General features: G+C 32.9%; 2 protein-coding genes across 3 annotated transcripts; one reads left to right on the plus strand and one right to left on the minus strand.

Annotated features, from left to right (window-relative positions):
- Positions 1–2,828: 2,828 nt before the first annotated feature.
- On the plus strand, positions 2,829–6,066 carry LOC115958070 (lactoylglutathione lyase GLX1-like). Its single transcript, XM_031076432.1, has 9 exons — positions 2,829–2,837; positions 3,031–3,152; positions 3,246–3,370; positions 3,750–3,814; positions 3,895–4,110; positions 5,013–5,060; positions 5,215–5,325; positions 5,409–5,561; positions 5,954–6,066. Exons 1-9 carry the CDS (start codon positions 2,835–2,837, stop codon positions 6,002–6,004), a joined length of 894 nt encoding a protein of 297 aa, XP_030932292.1. The 5' UTR covers positions 2,829–2,834; the 3' UTR covers positions 6,005–6,066.
- A 70-nt stretch (positions 6,067–6,136) lies between these two features.
- On the minus strand, positions 6,137–10,627 carry LOC115958069 (probable tetraacyldisaccharide 4'-kinase, mitochondrial). Of its 2 annotated transcripts, none has more exons than XM_031076431.1 (7): positions 10,302–10,627; positions 8,595–8,828; positions 8,065–8,214; positions 7,683–7,892; positions 7,440–7,499; positions 6,985–7,065; positions 6,137–6,588 (listed from the first exon to the last, which is right to left on the minus strand). In XM_031076431.1, the coding sequence occupies exons 1-7, from the start codon at positions 10,599–10,601 to the stop codon at positions 6,427–6,429; spliced, it is 1,197 nt and encodes a 398-aa protein (XP_030932291.1). In that variant the 5' UTR covers positions 10,602–10,627; the 3' UTR covers positions 6,137–6,426. The 2 variants fall into 2 exon arrangements, 1 of the variants encoding a protein (XP_030932291.1); XR_004084444.1 differs by having other exon boundaries at positions 6,194–6,588; positions 7,325–7,499.
- Between the last annotated feature and the right edge of the window lie 12,454 nt (positions 10,628–23,081).

The raw sequence follows: 23,081 nt of genomic DNA on the forward strand, positions 1-23,081 counted from the left end.
GGTCAAAAAAAAGCAAATTAAACATTAGATAAACTTTGTTGTTAACTATTATTATAGGAAAATTCGGCATGAAAATATTGACAATGATATGAAATCCAACTTTGATGACAAACAAACATGGCTATTTGAAGGCCAAAAATTAAGATAACCAAGATTTAAGGAAAAACAAAAGATATTGACCTCAATCCCATTAGTGCTGTGGTCTATATTCAAAGAGGGCTGCGGAAAAAAGTAGTTGCTAAAAAATGTTATCTTATCATATATCACCTTGTATGGTCTAGAAAAAATAATAATAATATGAGTCCGATTAAAGGATGTCTTTAAGGTATTTGATAAATTGATTATTTTAGGAAAATATTGATACCACTTTCCTAGGAAATACCTTTCTCAAAAAAAAAAAAAAAAAAAAGTCATAGGAAATACAAAAAATTGTATAAAAAAAAAAAATCAATTTTTTTCTTCTTTTTGTATAAAAAGTTTTTAAAATAGTTCCTAAACCAATGTAATTAGAATATCCGTTAACTTTTCTCATAATAAAAAGAAGTAAAAATTGGAAACAATCATTTACGTGGTTCAGCATTACACGCAAGAAATCCCAAACTATTATATCTTTACCATTCAAAACTATGTGTTACAATAAACCTATTGTAAAGTATATACAATATTAGGCTTAGTATAATAACCTTAAAAATCTAGATAGCTTATGGTCTTATAAAACCATGGTAAACTATGGTTTTCTACCAATCATGGTCTATTATTAATAATACTTTTCTAATATATTTTAAGGTAAACTAGTAAAATCCACCAACCACTTTTGAGGTTTTATAAAATGACTTTCGTCCATATATTGCATGAAATTACACTTTCCCTTGAGGTTTGTAACTTTGTATAAATGCAACATATAGGTTTTCATTAATGAATTTTTTTTTTTTTTAAATTCCTAATAATATTTATACATACCTAATGTGTGTCATTAATTCTCAAATATTATAGGAGAGTGTCATACTGTGAGTAAGAATAATTTTTAAAAATAAATATTATATTAGTAAAATTACAATTTGAGAGGACATGGACTTAATTATTGCATAATTCTAAAAACCTCAAGGGAAGAGTATCATCTATACAAATGTTAGGGGAGAGTGTCATTTGGATAAATCTCAATGAAGGGCGACAAGATTTACCCAAGTGGTCGAGTTATAAGTTTATTACAGTCTTATGCTTTTTTTGTTTCGACATTAATATTTTTTTGGAAAATGAATCACTTCTCAAATATTATTTCTATAAAATTATTTCATTTTCCTATATTTAGTAACGACCTTAAAATGAATTGGAAAACTATCTTGACTTTTTTTATTTAGTTTCACATGAAAAATAGTTGTTTTCTTTATTTAGCTTTGTGTGAAATATAGTTATTTTCTAGAAAAATATTTACAGAAAATAACTCTATCTCATGCTAAGTTAAAAAAAGGAAGTTAATAAATAGTTTTTTTGTTTACCATTTTTTTTTATATTACCAAACACAGTAAATTGCTGAAAAAAAAAATGAAAAAAGAGAGAGAGAGAGAGAGAGAGAGAGTTTATTTTCACAAGACAAACAGAACTACAAGAGAAAACAAGAGCCTCTTCCTTAATGATAAGCTCAAGACAGGAAGGGCCTTCATTCTTGACCCTTGCATTCGTTAGTGCGCATAACATCATTGGACAAGGTGCCGTTCTTGGTCCTCGCAATTTGCATCTTTTGAGCTGCAAATGCAATCCTGGAATATTTGATTGTCAAAAGCATTGAGAACCAATCAAGCTAGGCACATTAATTTCTAGAAACCACTTGTATGCAAAAGTCCATGAACATAAGTTACATAAGAGCAAAAGTCCATGAACATAAGTTACATAAGAGCATTTTCAGAGGGGAAAAAAAACCGTGTTTACTTTCACACAAGCTTTGCCAATTACTATAGCACCACCGCCAAGGCTAATAATATATTAAAGCCAGAGTGACCATAACTATGCGGCTTGAAACAATCAATCCCCTTTGTTTCAACTCTTTGAAAGATTGAAATTCAATCCCATTTGACATATTAGCCAATCTAGAAACGCGACAATGTAATAAAAGTATTGCATTTGACCAAAAGGAAAATAACAAAAGTCAAACACAATTTTTTTTTTTTTTTTTTGCTGATGTAAAACACAATGTTATAGTATAAATAGGTAGTATTGGTTGCATAATCTATGTACAGAAGTGTTGTAGTTTGTCATAAATTTTATTGCTTATATGCTTAAAATGTCTAAGTGCAAGCAATTTGCCTATTGTATTGTTTTATTCCTATACCTGGTACGCTGCTCTCTTTATTGTTATGACTTATGACAGCTTACTTATTTTCATGCAAGTTAGTTTGATTTTTGTGCTAATCTCTAGTCAACTTAAGTTATTGGCTCACGTATACATATACATAAGCCAATTAGAGTTTATTTGTATGTTGTTTTGGCCAACGGGTCAAAATGTGAGTGTTTATAACAGTTGGTTGGCATCCCCTGGATTGCAATTTCAAAGTACTTCATTACTTACAAAAGTATATGTTGGTTTTTACTCAAAACAGAAGATATATAAATACTTTCAAAAGCTCACCAACTAGTGTCTTAGCTTCATGATTGATGATGGATGTTGAGAGTCTTTGACTTGAGACAAGTACAACTTATAATGTTATTGCTTCGCAAGAAAAAGGGAGAAAGAGAGAGAGAGAGAGAGAAACTATTATTGTTCTTGACATCTTGTGACTTTATATGACTTCATAATTTCAATGATTCCATCATAATCCATTTGAGCTCTGGACTTGATCATGGTTCAGTTTTTGCTTTTCAGTGTTATTACTAGACAGTTTTATGAACTTCAATCTTTGAATTTTCTACAAGAATTTTTTTTTTTAATGATCAATATTAGTTCATGTACTTTTCTGAACAAAAATTTTGGTCAAAACTCTAATACTTAAATCATGGATTTTGTTGCTAATTATGTAACAATTACATATTGATCAGATTGGATCGAGCATGGCTGCTCGCACCACTCCTGATGATGATGTGTTGGAATGGGTAAAAAAAGATAATCGTCGTTTCCTGCATGCTGATATCAGAGTTGGTGATCTTAATAGCACCATTAAGTATGTTATTTCTGGGCATAATTGTGTATGCATTCAAATTTTAAGGCTTTTTTCTTTATATTCAAATTATTAAAATATATCCTTAATTGACAGGTTTTACACTGAGTCTCTTGGGATGAAGCTGCTGAGCCAAAAAGACTTCCCAGAGCAAAAATACTCGAAAGCAATTGTTGGGTTTGGCCCTCAGGACACTCATTTTGTCCTGGAATTGACATATAGTATGACTAATTCAAACTTTCCTGCTGATAGCCTGATACTTTTTCTTTTTTTTTTAATTACTAGTTAGATATATTTTGATTATTCATAGATGAACCATAACATAATTGATATTAAGGTATAGTTTGAATGTTCCAATAAAATCGAACGGTTTTATCACTTTTTCTAAGCCTAAAAATTAGCTAATCATCATAATGAATAAAGTCATTAAGAAATATTAGAGTTATACTGATATTTGATGCTTTGCTTATTTTTCTTTTCCAATCCAATGACTGTGACCTTGTCATACTAGTTTCATACTTTCATTTGTAGACTAATCAAACATTAAGTAGAAATACTTTCCCTAATTTCTAATGCCTTCAAATTTATTTCAATTTACAGTCTATGGAGTAGACAAATTTGATATTGGGACTGGCTTTGGACATTTTGGAATTGCAAGTCAAGATGTGAGCATCATTTTGATTTAAGTATGAATAACTTTACAGTTTTCATTATCTAAAACCATAATTAACCTTTTAATTCTCAGATCTATACTGTGGTTGAAAACATTCGAGCAAAGGGTGGAGTCATCACCCGTGAACCAGGGCCAATTGCTGAAGGGGGTTCGACCATCTTTGCCTTTGTGCAGGATCCTAATGGCTATAGTTTTGAGCTCCTTCAAAGGCCCCCAACTCCTGAACCACTTTGTCAAATATTGCTTAATGTCCTTGATCTTGATCGTGCTATTGAGTTTTATGAAAAGGTAAATTAATACTAATTTTGTTAATTAACCTGGTGTATTAATAATGCTCATGTGTATTGACTTCTTAGAACTCATAAGCATAAAAAAAAAAATGCTAATATTAATCTAGGACTGGAAATTTTAGTTTAAAAGATAGTATCGACATTTAAACATTTTGATAGTGAGACTCTGAGAGACTCAAGGGCTTGACAACTGAGAACATTCACATAAACATCACGGAAAGGGATATGGAAGATTTGAACGTAAAAACACATTTTGCAAGCTTCATTCACTTCAGTTTCTACTGATAAGGCATAGCCAAAAGAAACTACTTATGTATTTTAACTATGAGGGTTGTAATCTATAATGATGTTCATTAATTTACTCAGATTGCATCCAAAGAAGCTTGATTAAGCAATTTAGCTATGCTGTGAATCATGCTTTATGAAGAGCTCCTAAATGTTTATGTTTTAGATCGGTAACATTATATATGTCTGGAACATACATGTATATCACAATATTTTCGTAGGATTTACCAAATGCTCAACTATAGCTTTAAAATTTACATTTTCAAAACAAGCACTTTGAAATAGTTGTTTTTCAAAAACACACGTTTTCAAACTGCTAATCCAAACAAACACTATGGAAATGGAAGGTTTCAGTCTTGCTGAATTTCCCATAACAAAACCATTTGAGTATTAACCATAGAGATAAAAAGTCTTTCAGATTGTTTAAATTCATTTTAATTAAGAACCATAGAGAATTTTGTTAATTTTCATCTCATTTCCGTTTGCCCTGACATGTCACTAGCACATCAAAGCTATAGGTTTTTGCACTAAACCAGAAATATTATTATCTTTCAATATCATATCTTATCTAATAATATCTGAATGCTGATTTCATTTGGCTCCAAATCATTACAGGCATTAGGCATGAACCTTCTGCTGAAGTATGACAACCCGCAAGAACAGGTGAATTTTCACCTAAACCTAGTGCAGCCGTGTTACTCTTGTAGTACATTTCACCAACAAATATTTAACCATAAGCTACACAATATAAACAACACAATAATCATTTCTTGAAGCAGACAATAATGCAATCTTTTTTACTGCACATGTTGTACAGTTTTCTATGGCTATGGTGGGTTATGGATCAAATTTAACTCAGACAACTGTTTTGGAACTGAGATATGATTATAATGTAACCGAGTATACCAAAGGAGACGGATATGCACAGGTAAGCTGTATAGGATTTTCTCTTTTAGCTTTATCTTTTGCTCATTGATATACCAGTTTTTGACAAGAATGAGACCTCTCTAGGTTGCCATTGGTACTGATGATGTGTACAAGAGTGCTGCTGCTGTTAAACTTGTTACCAAAGAACTTGGAGGACAAATAATCCTACCACCGGTTTCAATTCCCACAACCAACACCAAAATCACCTCATTTGTTGATCCAGATGGCTGGAAGACGGTGAGTCCTGAACTCTCCTACAACCTGTTCTTTTTTTTTGACAATATCCATATAGAGTAAAAGGTAGTGCTGCTTTACACAGTTTGTCTTGGGTTTGAATTTCTAGGAATAAACATATTGAATACCTCAGAACAGTTTTCAGAACACATATTTGGAAGAAATCACTCAGAATTGAAGTGGGTTAATCCATGCATTTCAAATGTTGCACAAGATATATTTTCATAATATGATGATAATTTTTTTATAAGTAATATGACGATCATTTTGTTTGGTTTAGATGATGAATTTTAGCTGGTTTGCCTATTAACATCTACAAAGTAATGATCAATGCATCTTGATATTTTCTAGCTACCTAGCTCACCCATATGTCCCCTTGCTATTAATATTTTCAGGATTTGGTGGACAATGAAGATTACCTCAAACAACTGCAGAAGAAAGAGTGATAAGGGTGTTGCTTATGCCTTTCCAATTGAACAAGGAGTCCTGCCTTTGGACCTGTATCTAGCGAGCTCATTCATTTGTATGTTCATTTGTTTTTTTTTTTTTTTTTTTTTTTTTTTTTTTTTTTTTTTTGTGGGTTTGTATATTTCCATATTACTTAAAACATCATCTAAGCAAGCTACTATTGTAAGTTTGCCAATAAAAAATAAGAAAGATGGATTTGTATGACTATAGAAACATACAAGCTAGAGTTCTATAAACTTGAGCCTGTAGCACAATTGCAACTTTGCGGGAATACAAACTATGAACAAGCTATCCAGTATTAATACAGTTGATATCCGAGTTCAAGATGTAATCTTCCAATCATGTCCCACTGCATGCTTGCAAAGCTGCTCCCTTAAGTTGAATTTACCATAGCATACTTCTAGTTTGCACCAGGTAATTTCACTCTTAGTACTTCTGTCAACAACTTCTTGAATCCATTCTTGGTGCATCCTATGTGAGATATAGTTTGCAATTCAGAACAGAGTGCCAAAACTTTAAATGGATGCAAGTGCTTAAGAATCTCAGAGTCTCGATCATAATCCTGGAAACATGGAATATGGAATTAAAATAAGAAAAAATAAAAGCAATGAGTTGTTCAGTCGTTGTCATCATTAATTAAATATACATATCCTCCATGATTCATGGTTTTGCATTTTCTTCAGTTCACAATTATAATGAAGACAATTCACTAGGAAAGGTACACTAGCCCTCTAATTGAAAAAGTATAGCAAGCACCCTTCATCACTTGAAGGGTCCACATGCTACCTGCTAATGGAAAATGAACATAACAATTGTGTGTTATGAGCATATGCCTTCAAGAATGATATCAAAAATACCTGATTTTTAACCAAAAACAAATTAAGGGAAGAGAGAGAGACAGGATTTTACAAATATACCTAAACCACCTACCAGTATTATGATTCCGATATCTAGTTACCTTTTCTGTTACTACAACAATTGGCTTGGAATCAAACTTGTCCTCAAGTTCTTCAAGTCTCCTTCTGATCATGTCAACATCCTATATTAAATTACAAAAGGGCATCAAGAACTTACCACATACAAGTAGCCTCTGAATTAATGTTCAAGCAAGAAAGAAAAGGGAAAAAAAAAGTTGGGTTGGAAGAGGGGAGCGTGGGGGTTTGGAACAACTGATACAATCATTTTATACAGTATTCACTACATGATATTTAGATGTGTTTTAATTGGCAGTTTGGAATAAGACTGTACAGAAAGCTAGAATAGTGATAGACAAAACACACAATTTTTTATTTACTTACACAGTAAGTATAGTTAAGGTGTGGTAGAAGCATCACGGTCTCTAGCAAAACTACAGAAGTATAACGGTAGACTTGACAAGAACATAAGTCACAGCAGAGATGAAGATAACTGTACCCTGGCTTGAAAGACATGATGGTCACTGAAGTCAAGTCGATCAACATAAGATGCTCCTATCTGCAGCAAGGTATCTCCCATTTAGACATAAAGGCAAAGATATAGAAGTAAGGAGACACAAGAGGAAAAAGCAGAGAGCAGAAATGATGCCACATGATCTGTCTCAGGACAAGAAGATGACATGTATGAAGCTTCTCAGCATCTACAAGAAGCCGTTTTCAAAACAAATGAAAGAAAGGTTACCTTCTCCATTGCAGTCACAAAAGCATTTGCAGAACCAATGGCAGACACACATACTATGATGGTGTTACTCAAAGCTCCCAGAGGTAGTTTGGAATTAATATTTGCCACTTCAAAAAAGTGTGAGGGAGTCATTATAGTGAAGAAAATTGGAAGAGATTCTTTAACTTCTTGTATCATATGCTCTATCTCTTTGAGATTTTGTACTGAAACCTGTGTGATTTCCAAGCATAAATTTTACTTCAATGTCATTATCTATTGCATGCAATAACACACAAGCACACAGTAATAACTACCTAAATACATGCTGATCAAAATAAGCAATGTCCATTGAAGCAAAATTACTTGAAAAGGGAAACTGAAAAAGGTCAGTCATGTTGCATACCAGGTCTGCATTATGGATGACAGCAACATCTGCCCGTTTCAGTGCAGTCAAAGGCTCCCTTAAAGGTCCAAGTGGGAGTAATTTGCAGTTACCCCACAGCGTTAACCCATTGACCATTACTATCTCTAGATCGCGCTGCAAGCTCCAGTGCTATCTTCCATATCAATAATATATGCTATCAGTATAACACCTCACTGAGTAAAAATATGGGTGTTTCAAGACTTCATCATTAAAATCAAGATAGTAATCAGCATCAGCAAATCAAAATATAGGTTGGGAAAATGCATATGCTCTGAAGGGTGGACAGAACATGCTTCTGGGTCATCATATAGAGAAACAAAATTATAGAAAATGATGTGGATGGTTATACCAAAATATCAGATAAACAGTACATGCTAAAGAAAAATGTGGGACAGCACATTTACAAATATAGATGAAGACTGCATTCCAACAATGGAAAGCCGATACAGAGGATAATATAATACCTGCATTCCAACAATGGAAAGCCGATACAGAGGATAATATAATACCTGCATTCCATCATCTAGAATTACAGCACCAATTTTTTCTAAATTAAGATGACTTTCCACTTTCTGGTCAAGGCAAGGACTCTGATTGGATGTACTAATACGAGGATCAAAGTAACCATATCTTTCAAAATAAGAAGCAGCAACAGCTGCCCGATTTGCACCAACACCGATCTTTGCAGGTCTCCCAAAGAGATGCCTCTCAAGCATTCTAGCTTCATCCCCACCAGCATAACCCTGCCAGAGAAATTGATTTCATATGGAAAGATCAATCTTTTGCTATTTTTCCCAGAGTTCTGGATAAGAAAAAACATTTATTAGAAGAGAAATTCCTGTAGAAGAGGGGTCATCCTACTTAAACTAGTCATGCAGTTTCCATGGACTTGAGGATATAATTGCCAAGTGCTTGTCAAAATATCAACGGACTCCTACAAGCATTAGGGAATGTTTCACATATTTTGGGGCCCAAAATGGATATTGAGCATTTATACATGTGAGTCCCACATTAAAAACAGTCCATATCCGTGCTGTCCCTGTAACAACTTGAAGGTGATACCATCCCACAGCATTGTCCAATTACAAGACAGGTTTTCTTATGAGAGACAACAAGCAAGGTCATGGTGTTATTTTTATCTCATTAAATGCTAAAGCATCAAAAAGCTGATGAACAGAATAATTTGGGTTGCCAATACGTTGAAATAATTCCTATATCATCAAGTTAGAAGACTTTGGAGTGTCCTATGTACTTTTGAAACAGTCTATTACTCCATTGTCACAATGATTACTTCATCTTTTTACCCTCCTTTGTGGTGATTTGGTCATTACAGTGATGTGCCACACTGTGATCCCAACATCAACCTGTTTCTATGTATTTTTGAATGCAGTCTATAACAAAGTGGACCAGTTCACTTTGCACTAGATGTACAAACGAGCACTAAAATCAAAAAGTAGACATTGTCACAAACATCATGGACCACTTTTGAAACTTCCTAAGTCATCTCACTTCCCCCAACCTCGTTCTCTCTTGGTGGGTGCATGCACGTGCGTTTCTTTTCAGAACTTTTTACTCATTTGTTATTTGTCATTTCTCACATGATATAGACTCATCAGTAACTTTATTATCTGGTTCTCAACATACCCAAAAAAAAGAAAAAAACCAGGACTTATTCTACTCAATTTCATTTTGTCACACAGAAATTCAACTTAGCCTCACAAAATACAGAAATTTGGAGGAAAATTTCTCTAACCCACAATGTGGCAATTGAAATGACCATGCAGGTCTGATTTTAATCACATGACCAATTTAGATAACTTAATAGGTCCTACCCAAATTTCAAAACAGAGAAAAAAAAAACAATGAAAGATGGAAAATTTAAAAAAACCCATCATGCCCAAATTTCAAAACAGAGAAAAGGCAATTAAAGATGGAAAATTTATAAACACCCATCATACCCAAATTTCAAAACAGAGAAAAAAGCCATGAAACATGGAAAATTTATAAACACCCATCATACCCAAATTTCAAAACAGAGAAGAAGAAAAAAACAATGAAAGATGGGAAATTTATTAACACCCATCATACCCAAATTTCAAAACAGAGAAGGAAAAAAAAAAAAAAAGCAATGAAAGATGGAAAATTTATAAACACCCATCATACCCAAATTTCAAAACACAGAGATAAAAAAGAATAGAATGGTATTTGTAGCGTACCCTAGTGAGAATGAGAGGTGGGATTCCAGAGTCAGCTAAGAAGCGAGCAATGAACTCGACCATTGGTGTCTTCCCATTGCCACCCCACGTCAAATTGCCTACACTTATCACCGGCACCGCCAAGCGGTGGCTGCGGAGGAGGCGGAAGCGGTAGAGAGAGTGGCGGAGGGAGAGAGCGAGTGTGTAGAGAGCAGAAGCGAAGGAGAGGACTGGGATTATCACACAGCGTTTTAGAGGTGAGAGCTTTGCGCGGTTCTCTGCGTACGCGATCTCCTTCACCACCGCTCTCACTTTCTCCATTCCCAAGCCTCTACTACACTACTTCTACTACTACTACTACTGCTGCTGCTACTAAAACAAGCGTAGCAAGTGTTGAGGTGTACATATGCCACACAGGCAAACATCACTGTGATATGGGGTCCACAGACTCTTTACATACATACTTAATACGGTGGGCTCACACTTACTTTACTCACATTTTGTCATATGATTAAATTATAAAAAAAATTATAATTAAATTTGTGATTCTAGCATTAAATAAATAAATAAACTTAAAAATCAAAAAAAGAGTCCAGTTTTTTTTTTTTTATCGGTTTTGTTGAACTAATTTAGGGTTCAATTCCTTATTAAACTAGTCGGTCTAATCCCATTATTAAAATCACAATATCACATAAATATAGTTACATACATATACAGATATCCTTGTTTATACAAAAAATCAATTAGTGACTTGAACATAACTTTATCATGTGTTTATCTATCAAATAAATTAGCCATTTTTTAAGACATTATTTCTACATATCTTTTTTTTTATTTTATGGTTGGATAGTTATAACTATAAGGAGGATTGATTCTATATTTAGATTTCTTTATTAACTTAGCAGTAAATTTCTTTATTAAAATCTTACCAAATCATACTTTCTTTAAATAGTTTCTTATAAAAAAAAAATCTATTAATTGTTACTATAATTATTAAATTTTATATTTATTCAAGAAAATAAATTATAGAAGAAAGTAAAGAAACTAATATTTGTTGAATTTTTGTGTACATTGCATGAATTACCAACTAGTTGAAATAACATTGAACCCATTCTTTTTTTTCTTCTTTTTCTTTTTTCTTTTTTTTTTTGATGTGAACTATGACAATTTTAATAAGAAGAAGAAAACAGTACATCAGAAGTCACTAAATGCTCCACAAAAGAAGGACAAGATTCTAACCAAACAACAGACTCAGATAAAGACTTTGCATGCTGGGCTAACCCATGCGCTACTTTATTACCACACCTTGGCACAACAGAAAATGAACATTCTCTGAACCAAGTAGCTCGATATATAGAGCCAGATATCAGATTGCAGATACTGACAGGAGAAATGATTGAACCGGTCAGGGAGTTATGAACCACCATGGAATCACCTTCAAAGATAGCTGAACTGAAACCATGATCCCAAGCAAAATGCATACCTTCCTCCATCGCCTTGGCTTCAATCTCCAAAGAGCCTAAAGGAGCGTGGATCTTCATGCTCAGTGCAGCACGCACCAACCCGAGATGATCTCTGATAACAACACCAACACCCGCAGCTCGTTGTCTCTCAAAAACTGCACCGTCAACATTGACTTTGAGCCACGGTTGCTGAGGAAGAACCCATCCAACGGCGACCTCAGGATTCTTGATCTTAATACAATGATTTGCCACTTGAAACTCCTCCAAAAACTCCAACGTCCAGCCAGCAATACCAGAAGCCGATTTGCGAGGCCCCCCTACCCGAATCTCATTTCTATTGGACCAAATGCCCCAAGCCACAGAAAATAACCGAGCCAACTCCTGAACCGACCACTGTTTCACATTCAGGGCATACCAAACCAGATCAATAAAATCCCTCACCTCTCCGACGTCTGAACCAAGATCAATATTCGCAGCTGTCCACACCTCCTTAGCTTTAGCACAATGCCAAAGCACATGAGCCGTGGACTCCACAGCAGTCCCACACTCATCACAAACATCATCTTGGGTTATTTTCCGAGAGAACAAATTGGCTTTCGTGGGCAGGATATTCCTACAAGCACGCCATGCAAAAGCTTTGATTTTGTTGGGTAGCGGCAACTTCCAGATACAACGCCAAAAGGACACCATGGGCTGTGAAGTCGAGCTTTCTCCTTGATGAGTATCACACCGAGCTTGGCGAGCTACACGGTAAGCACTACTCACAGTGAACCGGCCTGAAGAAGTGTAGGTCCAAATCAACCTATCAGCAGGCAGCGACAAACTAAGCGGAATAGAAAGAATAGCTTCGGCATCGAAAGGAAGAAAAACCTCATGGATTATATCTGACTTCCAAGTTGTTATCTCTGGGTAAATCAGGGCAGAAACTAAGGCATCATCAGGGAAGAAATGAGGCACAATTGCAGGCTTGTGTGATGGCGGAGAGGGCAACCACTTATCTCTCCACAAGCTGACTGAATAGGAGTAAAACCTCAAGTAGATATCTCGATATCGAGAATTAAAAAAATAAAAGAAAATTTTTTTATACCAATATTACTATTAAGTGATCTTTTACAAATACAGTATTGTTTTTTATTTATTAAAATATACTTCAACTTTTGGAGTTTGGAATTGTTTTTATTTTAACTTTTTACGCTACAATATTTTCATTTTGACCATTTATGTTTGATTTTTTTTTTCATATTGACTCTATCATCCGTTTCCAATAGTAATCTAATTGTACATAACATGTTTTTTCTTCTTACAACTATAGTTGTCAATATCGTACAATATGTATCGAATTGTATAGAGTGAAAAAAGTACTCTATTGTAGATACATAGTGAACATGCTCATGAATCATAAGATACAAAAATGTGTATCTTATGGATCATATTGTACAATATATAGTTACATGGGTTTAAACTGGATTTTTTTATTTATTCATAGTTTGTTTGTTTGTTTGTTTTCCTCCACAAAATTTGGACAATACACTTGATACTTCACTTTTGTAGTTACAAATTTCTTTTTTTATACTATGAACAAGATATTAAATGAAAATATAATTATTTTCTATTATTTTTATTATCCTAAGTCTAAGAAGCTATAATTCCAATAAGAGATTTTTAGAAGAAGTATATTATAAAAAAAAAAAAGAAAAAAAGATGGTAAATATTGTTGATGATGGGGAAGGAAATATTAATAAAGAAATAATTTTTCAAGATAATGAACATGATAATAACATTGACTTAGATGGAATTTGTAGGGACTGGGTTCGAGCACTTCTTCTGTTGGATGAGTGGTCTCAAGCCCAACTAGCCCAATACAATAAATTTGTAGAGAATGAGTTTAAGAACTAGGTCTTAGTTTAAATTACAACAACTAGACACGGTTATGTATGGATTGAATAACAAAGATATAGACTAAAACATGAAACTTTGTCCTCGGGCGCTTCGTTCAAGGAACTTAGTGTTCTTTTTTTTCCTTCAGTACTAGGTTACAAAGATTTCCTAAATCCTGCAAATTGCTACTGTCTTCTCCTTTTCTTTTGTCTTTCGCCTCTTTTTCGATCCCCCATCCTTGGAGGATCTCTCACATTATATATTTCTTTCCAGTTAATTTTGACCCTCCATCTGTTGATCATGCAGGTCATTACTCGAGTGCTTGTCCCATCAGCCACCTTCCCAAACCCTCTATGAGTTGTGGCAATCAAGACCACACTATTCAGGGGTTATTTCCTCATTAATGCGGCCAGAACGTTAGTTGGGTGCATTCAATGCGGAGGTAACAATTTCTCATTGAATTGTTCCTACACCATACTCCCATTGGTATCCTACTGTACTTGTCCTTTTTATGGGGGCGCTCTGGGAGGCTGTCCTTGCCGGCATGCCGTTCTTTTCTGCTGGGGTTTAGGATGCCGAGAACAGGATCGTCCTCGGCAACGTTTCTAGGCTATTTGGGCTTTCTTTGTTCGTCCTCGGCCATTTCTCCCTCCTCGGCATGGGCCTTGGGCTTAGTATAAAGTGGGCCGGGATTGTCAAATTCTTTGGCCCCACAGAATTGATTAGGCAGGATGATGAATATGATGAGAAATAAATTACAATTTTGGCTCATATGTCTATTTTTTGGTAGAATATTGATGGGAATGACGATGCTGCATCCCTAGACGAAGATAACACTGGTGACGAAGGAAGCATCCTTGACGAAGTCATCAGGAACAACGAAGAAAGCTATCATCACTGACGAAGACAGGGAGTCACTCAATGCAGTCAATCAATGACCCGAGCGGTTACGAAATCAACCCAGCAGACCGTTGGGAACCTTTTAAAAGTTTCATTATTGGACCAAGGGCGTTACTTGAGAAAGCATTAACCACCCCAACGGCTAGCCCCCATGGTTGCAGGTATAAAGCTCCCACACAGTCAGTAGAAAGGTACGATATATACAAACACAGACCCACATCTTGATTTTCTACTATCTTTATCATTCTAACTTTGGCATCGGAGACGTTGTGGCAGACACCACACCGGTGACCATCGTTGAGCATACTCTCTCGCACAACGAAGGATTCCATCTACTCACTGTAACTGACGATCCTGTGCATCATCAAATATTTTGGCTCATATCTCATATATTACACTTTTGGGTTTTATAAATTCGAATATGGATGTTATAAACACATTTTAGTTTGATTTATTTAGTTAGTTTTGTAAAATATTATTACATAAGTAATAATTGAATTTCCAAATTTATAATGAATATACCTTTTATATGTATATCTTTTTTCTTTTTTCTTTTTCTTTTTTTATTTTAGAAACACACACACACATAAGAGAGAGGAAAATTGGTTTTAATATAAATGCGCACCACAAACTCCACCTAAAAGTCATGGTAACTTTTAAGGGAGGGTGTAGTAAGTTATACTACACATAACACACTCTCTTGAGTAATGTGAAACAATTATCCTTTTTTTATTTATTTATTATTTTTTTAAAGAAACGAACACATACACACACAATGGAGAGGATAATGGGATTTGTCTCCGAATAGGTTAGCTCAACTGGTAAAATCTCTGATAGTTGAATTAGAGATTTGAGGTTCAATCATCATCTATACCAAAAACTGATTAGTGTTTTGGTTTGATGATAAAAAGTACAATCATTAGAAACAAACACCATAGGTTGAAACTCTATAATATATATATATATATATATATATATATATTATGAATCGTTTTTTTTAGGTATTTGTGATACACGATATAATATGATATATGGTACAAAAAAAGAAAAAAGATTTACAATATGATTCACATTTTGAAAACTACACCTATAATAATTAAGCTCTTGTATTTCACAATATTTTAGAATTATCATGAAATACTTAAATATGAAAGACACTTAACAGTCATATCATTAATATAAATTTTACAACGTGGCCAATATGAAAAAAGAATCAAACATATAGGGTCAAAATGAAAATTTTGAAACATAAATACCTAAAATGAAAGTAAACTCAAACTTTAAAGATCAAAAGTGAACTTTAGTCATTTTTCTTTTAACTTTATTTTTTTATAAGTATATTTTTCCAAAGAACTACATTTTTTTTAAATGGAAATGTAGTTAAAACTTAAAACTATGAGTAATACTACAGTTAGAAACTATTTTACAATATTTTTACAAAATGTTGATGTGGCAAATTTCTTATTGGTTGTCATTTGGACCTACCATTAATTTTACTTTTTTATTTACTAATAATCACTCACCACATCAGTGATTTGTAAAAATTTTGTAAAATAATTTGTATTTCTAACATTATTCTAAAACTATTTACAAATTTTTGCAAGTTGATGCATTAATAAAGATAATTGGTAGACTTTAACATTATAATATATAAATATTTAAATTATATAATAAAATTTGTAATATTTTTAATGTCACTGAAAAAACTAAAAAATAAATTGTATCAAACTAGCACATATAACAAAGTTTGCAATACTGACGGACTGCCATGCGTTTTTTCATTAGACATTTTAACTTATTTGCTTACGATTTATATTCTATAAAAATAAAATAAAATATGAACAAAGAGTTGACCATTAGCAGACCACAACTTTTTAAATCCTCTTTTTTAAAAGTACAATTATAATTTAATTAGCTTTTAGAAAACAAACAAAAAGCCTTAATACAGGTACATTGTAATTGACAATTTTTTTTCTCCTTTAATTATTTAGGTGTTGTTCAAGGCTCCAAGCCAACCAAAACACAGTTCCCTCTGTGTCCTCTTTCTCTTTCTCACGTGATGGGCTCCACTACCTGATTGATGAGTAGGGGAAGCAATCATCTTGGTTGCAATAAAATGAATCTTTTTTTTTTTTTTTTAAGGAAAAAAAAGAAAAAGAAAAGAAAAAGAGAAAAGTTTTCCTTTTTCTTTTAGAGATAAAAGAGTAGAGTTATTATTATTATTATTAATTTTTTTTTTTTTTTTTTTTTGAGAAACAAGAGTAGAGTTAATTGAAGAGTAATAAAGATTAAAGATGGTCGACACCAGTTTACTAAAACAGAGTGAGTAAGTTAGGTTATTAACTTTAAAAAAAAAAAATTTATTTCTTCTTAAATATAATATATACTTTTATCAATTTTCACAATTTTTTAAGAAAATTACACTTTACTACCTTAAACTATATTCTAAATTACATTTTGTACTCTAAACTTTTCAAATGTATATTTTACATTTTAAACTATGACCTTTGTTACACTTTACACCCCAACATTAAGGGCCCGTTCGGTAAGAAATTTTTAGTAATGTTGTTTAAGTTTTGTGGAAATATGTGTGAGTGAAAAAGTGTGTGGAAATATGTGTTGTGGTGTTTAAACAACAGTTTACCATTAAACACTACTACCAAACAACTCCTAAGTTTGCCCTTAACTTGGATAGATATCTAAAGTTCAGGGTGCAAAGTATAATAAAGAATATAGTTTAAGGTGGTAAAATATAATTTCTTATTTGTTTTTAAGGGATTGAGAAGATGGGCGCAATTGGATCTTTTTACATAATGTCATACTTTTTCTTCCAAATTAACGGAAAACTTAACGTTGGGATGTAAAATATGACAATGGTCATAATTTAGAGTGCAAAATGTGCATTCGAAAAGTTTAAGGTACAAAATATAAAACAGAATATAGTTTAAGGTAGTAAAGTGTAATTTCTCCCAATTTTTTAGTATATAAGTTGTAATTTTTTTTTGAAACGCACTACAAAGAGTCAAGGCCTAAACTTTGATGCAGTAGGATTGAATTTGAAGCACCATTCAGAAGTATAGTAAATGCAACGACTTTATAGTTGATATCATAAATTGGTGCTCCGTTACAACTATCGTTATCCTTCTTACTATCATTAGAAAGTGTTTCATTAACTAAATGCCCACCACGTACCAAGAAGCTTTAATGGGGTCCTACAAAATCCATTAATTCAACACCTAGACTTTACAAATCTTCATCCGACACGGGAGGTAACCTCCGCAACATTGCAACTGCAAGTGGACTAGTCCACAGGAGGACCACAGCATTGAAGAGGAAACTCGCTCTGTTTTAACTTATCCCCTCGAATGCCAAAAATACTTTGTTCTATAATATTGAATGTTTTAACCAACATTGTCAATTCCTTATTTAATTGAAATGGCCAAAAAACTTTTTTTTTTTTTTTGTTTTGTTTTGTTTTGTTTGAGAAGCTACTTTATTAAGATATTACATGTTTTTTTTTTTCTCATTAATTTTGATTTTGTTTTTTTTTACTCTACTTACAAATAATATGTCATGTGATGATAACATTAAGAATTTATGTTATTTGATTTTAAATTGATAATTTGATACATACTGTGGCTAAAAATTATGTATATTTATTTTATATTATAAAATTAATGACAACTTTTAAACCCTTTGTAAGAATAAATCAATATTAAAAAGCTTTGTTCTGATAATTAATAGGGTTTGTATGAGTTGGGTTGATCTAACATTGTCTCAACGGCTCAACCCAACCAAATCCAATAACATGGGTCGGGTTGGATAAGTAGATGGTACTTACATGTTTTATGGCTTGTAAACAATTGCATTTTCATCAAATATTTCTACATTTTCTTTTTTAATAAATTATTACAATTTACATAATTTGCATAAACTATAATACAAGATTTCAAATTTATCAAAACTAATTTCCAAAATACTTAATTAATTCAAACTAAAAATTTTAAATAATAAAATAATATTTTATACGGTGGGTCAGATTAGGTCAAATTAACTGGAAAAAAAGTATCAATCTGATTTTGAACCAAACTGATACTCAATATAAAATTAAAACTTAATCCATCCCAATTTAAAAAAGACTAGTTTTGTTAAAAGTTTTATAATTTAATTGACATATTTTAATGTCTAACAAAAAATTTTATAGTTCTAATCCTTACTTTCTCATAGTAATTAATGAATACATTAAAAAGAAAAGGGTATCGTCTATTACACAATCTAATATACACACATAGACACAAATGGTAATTTTCGAGGGACTCAGGGATTTAAGTCACCATTTGGAAATAAAAAGTCACTAATTAATTTCCTTGTAAAATGAGGATATGTGTACCATGTGTACACAAGCTGTGTTCAATAGTAATTTCTCAAGAGAAAAAGGACCAATCCAAAGTACCTAGCTGAGTTCGAAATTTCTTTATACATCAATTTTGTCAAAGTTGGTAAGTTGGATACACATTCTTAACAAGAAGATCACCTAAATGAGACTGACAACTTTTGCTTTATTAATAAGAAAATTGTTATATTTTTCTGTTCCCTGTCCCATCTTACCTTTCCAATTCTTCAGCTGCACTGTTTCTTTCTGCAGTAAAAGGAATTCGAGTATAACTCAAAAAAAAAAAAAAAAACACAATTTTTATAAATAATAAAAAAAAAGTTATGAGTTTATATAAATTTACGTTTTTACCCTTTTTTTATTGGTCTCTAATACATTTTTACTGTTTATAACTTTTTACATAATGAGTTATGACAAATTTTTTTTGTTTTTTTAAAATGGCAAAAATAGTTTGATTGTTTATGCTCATTGCTCCTGGTAAAAAAACACCGCGTAAAGATTTATTTATTTGTTTGGATCAATAAGTGATCATTGTTGCCATCATCAAATGTGGACAATGTGGGCCCTACATAATTAGTAAGGTCCACGTAGTTTATGACCCGACGAGTTTGATTGAAAAAAAGAAAGGAGAGCTGAATTTCAGGATGTTGCACTTAATGTGGTCACAGTCCCAAGAAGTTTTATAACCCCCCATGGCCCACCATATTAATCCTCCACCTTTGATATTACTCCTCTCATCAGAACCGTTCATCAATTATGATTGGTTTTGATTTTTTTTCGGCGGTTTGATAAAGATTTTTTTTTTTTTTGAATAGGGTTGTTTGATAAAGATTTTAAGTGTGAACAGTAGCAATAAAGTTAAAAAAAGAGGGAAAAGTAGGTTGAAAATGGAAATGACCAATGAATCCTTCACACCAAGCGTGCAAAAAGCTATTTTTTAGTGGCTGTTTAGTCAAAGTGCTGGGCTGGACTCTGGACATTAGGTCACGGCGGTCTCTATCAAACTTAAAAGGAAAAACGTATATATATGACTTACTCCACTCGCTTTTTAAAGCGCGTGCTGAGCATTCTCAAGTACATTTTTCCATCTTTGTTTGTATTTGGTTTTGCTTGGTTTGTTTCGGTTATAAGAGCATTTACATCAGTTCATCTAAAAGATTCTGTCTATTTTATATCAAAAATCTACTTTTTTTTATTTTACACCATCACTTTTACAAAACACCTACATTAGTTCATCTATTCTATCACCTCTCTTATTTAAATAATCAATTTTCTTAATTATTTTATTATATCTCTCACCTAACCCATTTTTTCCGTATAAAACGCTCTCTCTCTCTCTCTCTCTATCATATTTTCTGATTTCTTTCTCTCTCTCTTCTATCTCTCCATACCCAGTCTCTCCCTCTCGGTCTATCTCTCTATACTCATCTCTCTCCCTCTCGGTCACAAACCAATTTACATCATCACAGCTTCGATCACAAGCATCGATCCACAGCTCCGATTACCGATCCACAGCTCCGATCACAGCTCCGATCACAAGCATCAATCCACAGCTCCGATCATCGATCCACAGCTCCAATCACAAGCATCGATCCACAGCTGCACCGATCCATAGCTCCGATCCACAGCTACACCGATCCACAGCTCAGTTCTCCCTAGCTCCGATCCACAAGTACCGATCTCCCTAGCTCCGATCAGGCAAGACCCATACCCACGAGCTCTGATCAAGCGAGACCCACGAGCTCCAATCATTCCAATAAGCACCGATCTGTCTCTTTTTTGTTTTTCCGTTTGGGTTTGTTTGTGTGTGGGTGTGTTTGTGTATCTCTTTTTTTTTGTTTTTGTTTTTGTTTTTGTTAGCAAGTATATCTCTGTATTGATTTTTCTGTGAGGATGTGTTTGTGTGCATCTGAGGAAAAGAAGATGAGGAGTTGAGGTCGTAGTGCATGGAGAAGAGAGAGAAAAATTGGTGCGAACGAAAATTAATAAAAAACTAAATACACATGCTACAGTGCCCGTGTAAATTTACACGGGTACTGTAGCTCGTTGAAAATTTTAGATGATTATACAAGATTTTAAATGGACTGATGTAGTGTGTTTTTTGGTTCAAAATGTGTAAAAGTGGCCAAAATGTGTATTTTACACATTTATACAAGAGTTGATGTGAATGCTCTAATGCTTTTAAAAAATAAGTTATTTTTCGAAAAATATTCTCTAGTCCTTTCTTATTTTTCTATATTTGATAGTAATTTTAAATGAATTGAAAAAAAAATTCCAAACTTTCTTTATTTAACTTTCTGTGGGATAATTTTTTTTTTTTTTTTTTAATTTGGAGAAAAAACAATTTTTAAAAATAATTCATATTTTTTATGTTGACCAAAAGTAATTTTTCTTTGACTCATTTTTTCTGATATTACTAAATATTAAGAAATTGGAAAACTATTTTTATACAAAGTTTTCCATTAAAACAAATGGAAAACTATTTTTTTGTTTCTTTCTTTGCCATCAAACAGAGTCATTGAAAAAAGCCTCTATAGTTTCAAGCAATATTTTTTTGGAAAACTATTGTGTACTCCCGAAGTACCATAAATGTGTACTCCCTTTTCTCACATGAATGGTGGGTTCCACTAATTAAATTCATGGTGGGACCAACCATTTATGTGAGAGGGGGGAATACGCATTTATGGTACTCTGGGAGTACCTAATAATTTTCCTATTTTTTAAGCAAAAAACGATAATAGTTTCAAGCATCTTAATTAGTCATATAACGACGTATTTGGCATTGAAGAAGAATTGGATTCTTTCAAAGACGTGCAAATTGCAAAACATTAATAAATGTTTGCAAAAAAAAAAAAAAAAAAACAAATAGACAAGCATGCGTGGTTAAAACAAATATGTTTCCTTATTTACTTTCTTTCATCTTTCAATTCATACCTTTTGAGTTCTATAGTTCTACTTTTATTTTTGTGAATAAAGGGAAGGGAAATCAACTAGCGGGGATTCCATATTTGTGCACAATATTCATGCATGATTCAATAAAAAAGTTTGAACTAGCTCAATGTACGTAAATTAAATTTGCTTATTAAAATGTCATGAGATAAAGCTAATTATCTTGGTATGATGCTAATGTTTCAAATTAGTTACAGAATCTAAGTTGATGCGATTAAGTTTAAGACATTCACTGCAAGTAATTATTAGCAGCTTAATACGTGCAAATACTATCAGCCACACCAGAACCCAATATTCATAATCAGTATTCTGCTTAAAAGTTGGAATGTAGGGCCAGATTGTGTGTACAAATCATTATCATTTAAGTGTAGCATGGGCCATTATATTATCAAAAAATCTAGTAATTAAATCAAATAAAGTCCAGCCATTAATTGGTAGCAGTTCAATTTTGTAGGGGTAGCATTCTGTCTAAGATGCATGTGATCACGGTTTTTCCCTTTTGAACTGAAGTGGAATGAGTAGATGGTGGATAGAATTATAGGGAATGACTTAGAACAGACAATCTGGGTTCGGAGCTACCATTATCATATTTGGAGAGATAACAATAAAATAGTATATATACAATGGTATAGAAAAAGAGAGTCAAATGTAGATGCTAAATGCCATCACTTTTGATGTAAGATGCTGGGAATCCATCCCTTTTGATATTTGGAGGGATAACTTTCGATAAAAATAAACCATAAAAGAGAGTTGATTTTTGCACGAACAGAGTTTATGGACGACCATGATCCCCTAATAGCAGAAGCAAAAGTTTTATTCCATAGCAGTTGAAATGAGTCTGGAGTTCGTGATTTGTGAGAGTATGACTACTCATTAAATGATATTGTCCTGATTCAGCAAACATCAGCTACCTCTCATTAGTCTATTATGACATTATTCCTCAAACTTCATTAATTGTTCTGAAAATCACACCTTTAAGCAAGCTAATTTTGTTATTCATAAGGTCTGATTGAATATCGTTTATTGTTGAAAACTGAAAATTAAAAATACTGTAGAGAAATAATTTTAAAATGTGTAAATAGTACTGTGAGACCTAGTTTTAAAATTAGATTTGCTGAAATCTGTACTTGCAAGTCTCGTGAACAATACACAAGACCAACAGAAAAAAGGCCAAACGCAGGGAGAGAAATAATTTCAATGCAATCCAAATTCAACCAT

This window comes from Quercus lobata, chromosome 8 (assembly GCF_001633185.2).
Source record: "Quercus lobata isolate SW786 chromosome 8, ValleyOak3.0 Primary Assembly, whole genome shotgun sequence".
Lineage (NCBI taxonomy): Eukaryota > Viridiplantae > Streptophyta > Magnoliopsida > Fagales > Fagaceae > Quercus > Quercus lobata.

Excerpts from the sequence above, each read along its gene's own strand:
- LOC115958070 (XM_031076432.1), top strand. Across the intron at positions 3,815-3,894 it reads TTGGAATTGCAAGTCAAGAT|ATCTATACTGTGGTTGAAAA; the intron begins GTGAGCATCATT and ends TTTAATTCTCAG. Across the intron at positions 4,111-5,012 it reads CTATTGAGTTTTATGAAAAG|GCATTAGGCATGAACCTTCT; the intron begins GTAAATTAATAC and ends AAATCATTACAG.
- LOC115958069 (XM_031076431.1), bottom strand. The coding sequence starts at position 10,601 with ATGGAGAAAGTGAGAGCGGTGGTGAAGGAGATCGCGTACGCAGAGAAC. Across the intron at positions 8,829-10,301 it reads CACCTCTCATTCTCACTAGG|GGTTATGCTGGTGGGGATGA; the intron begins GTACGCTACAAA and ends TTTCTCTGGCAG. Across the intron at positions 8,215-8,594 it reads TTCTAGATGATGGAATGCAG|CACTGGAGCTTGCAGCGCGA; the intron begins GTATTATATTAT and ends TATGGAAGATAG.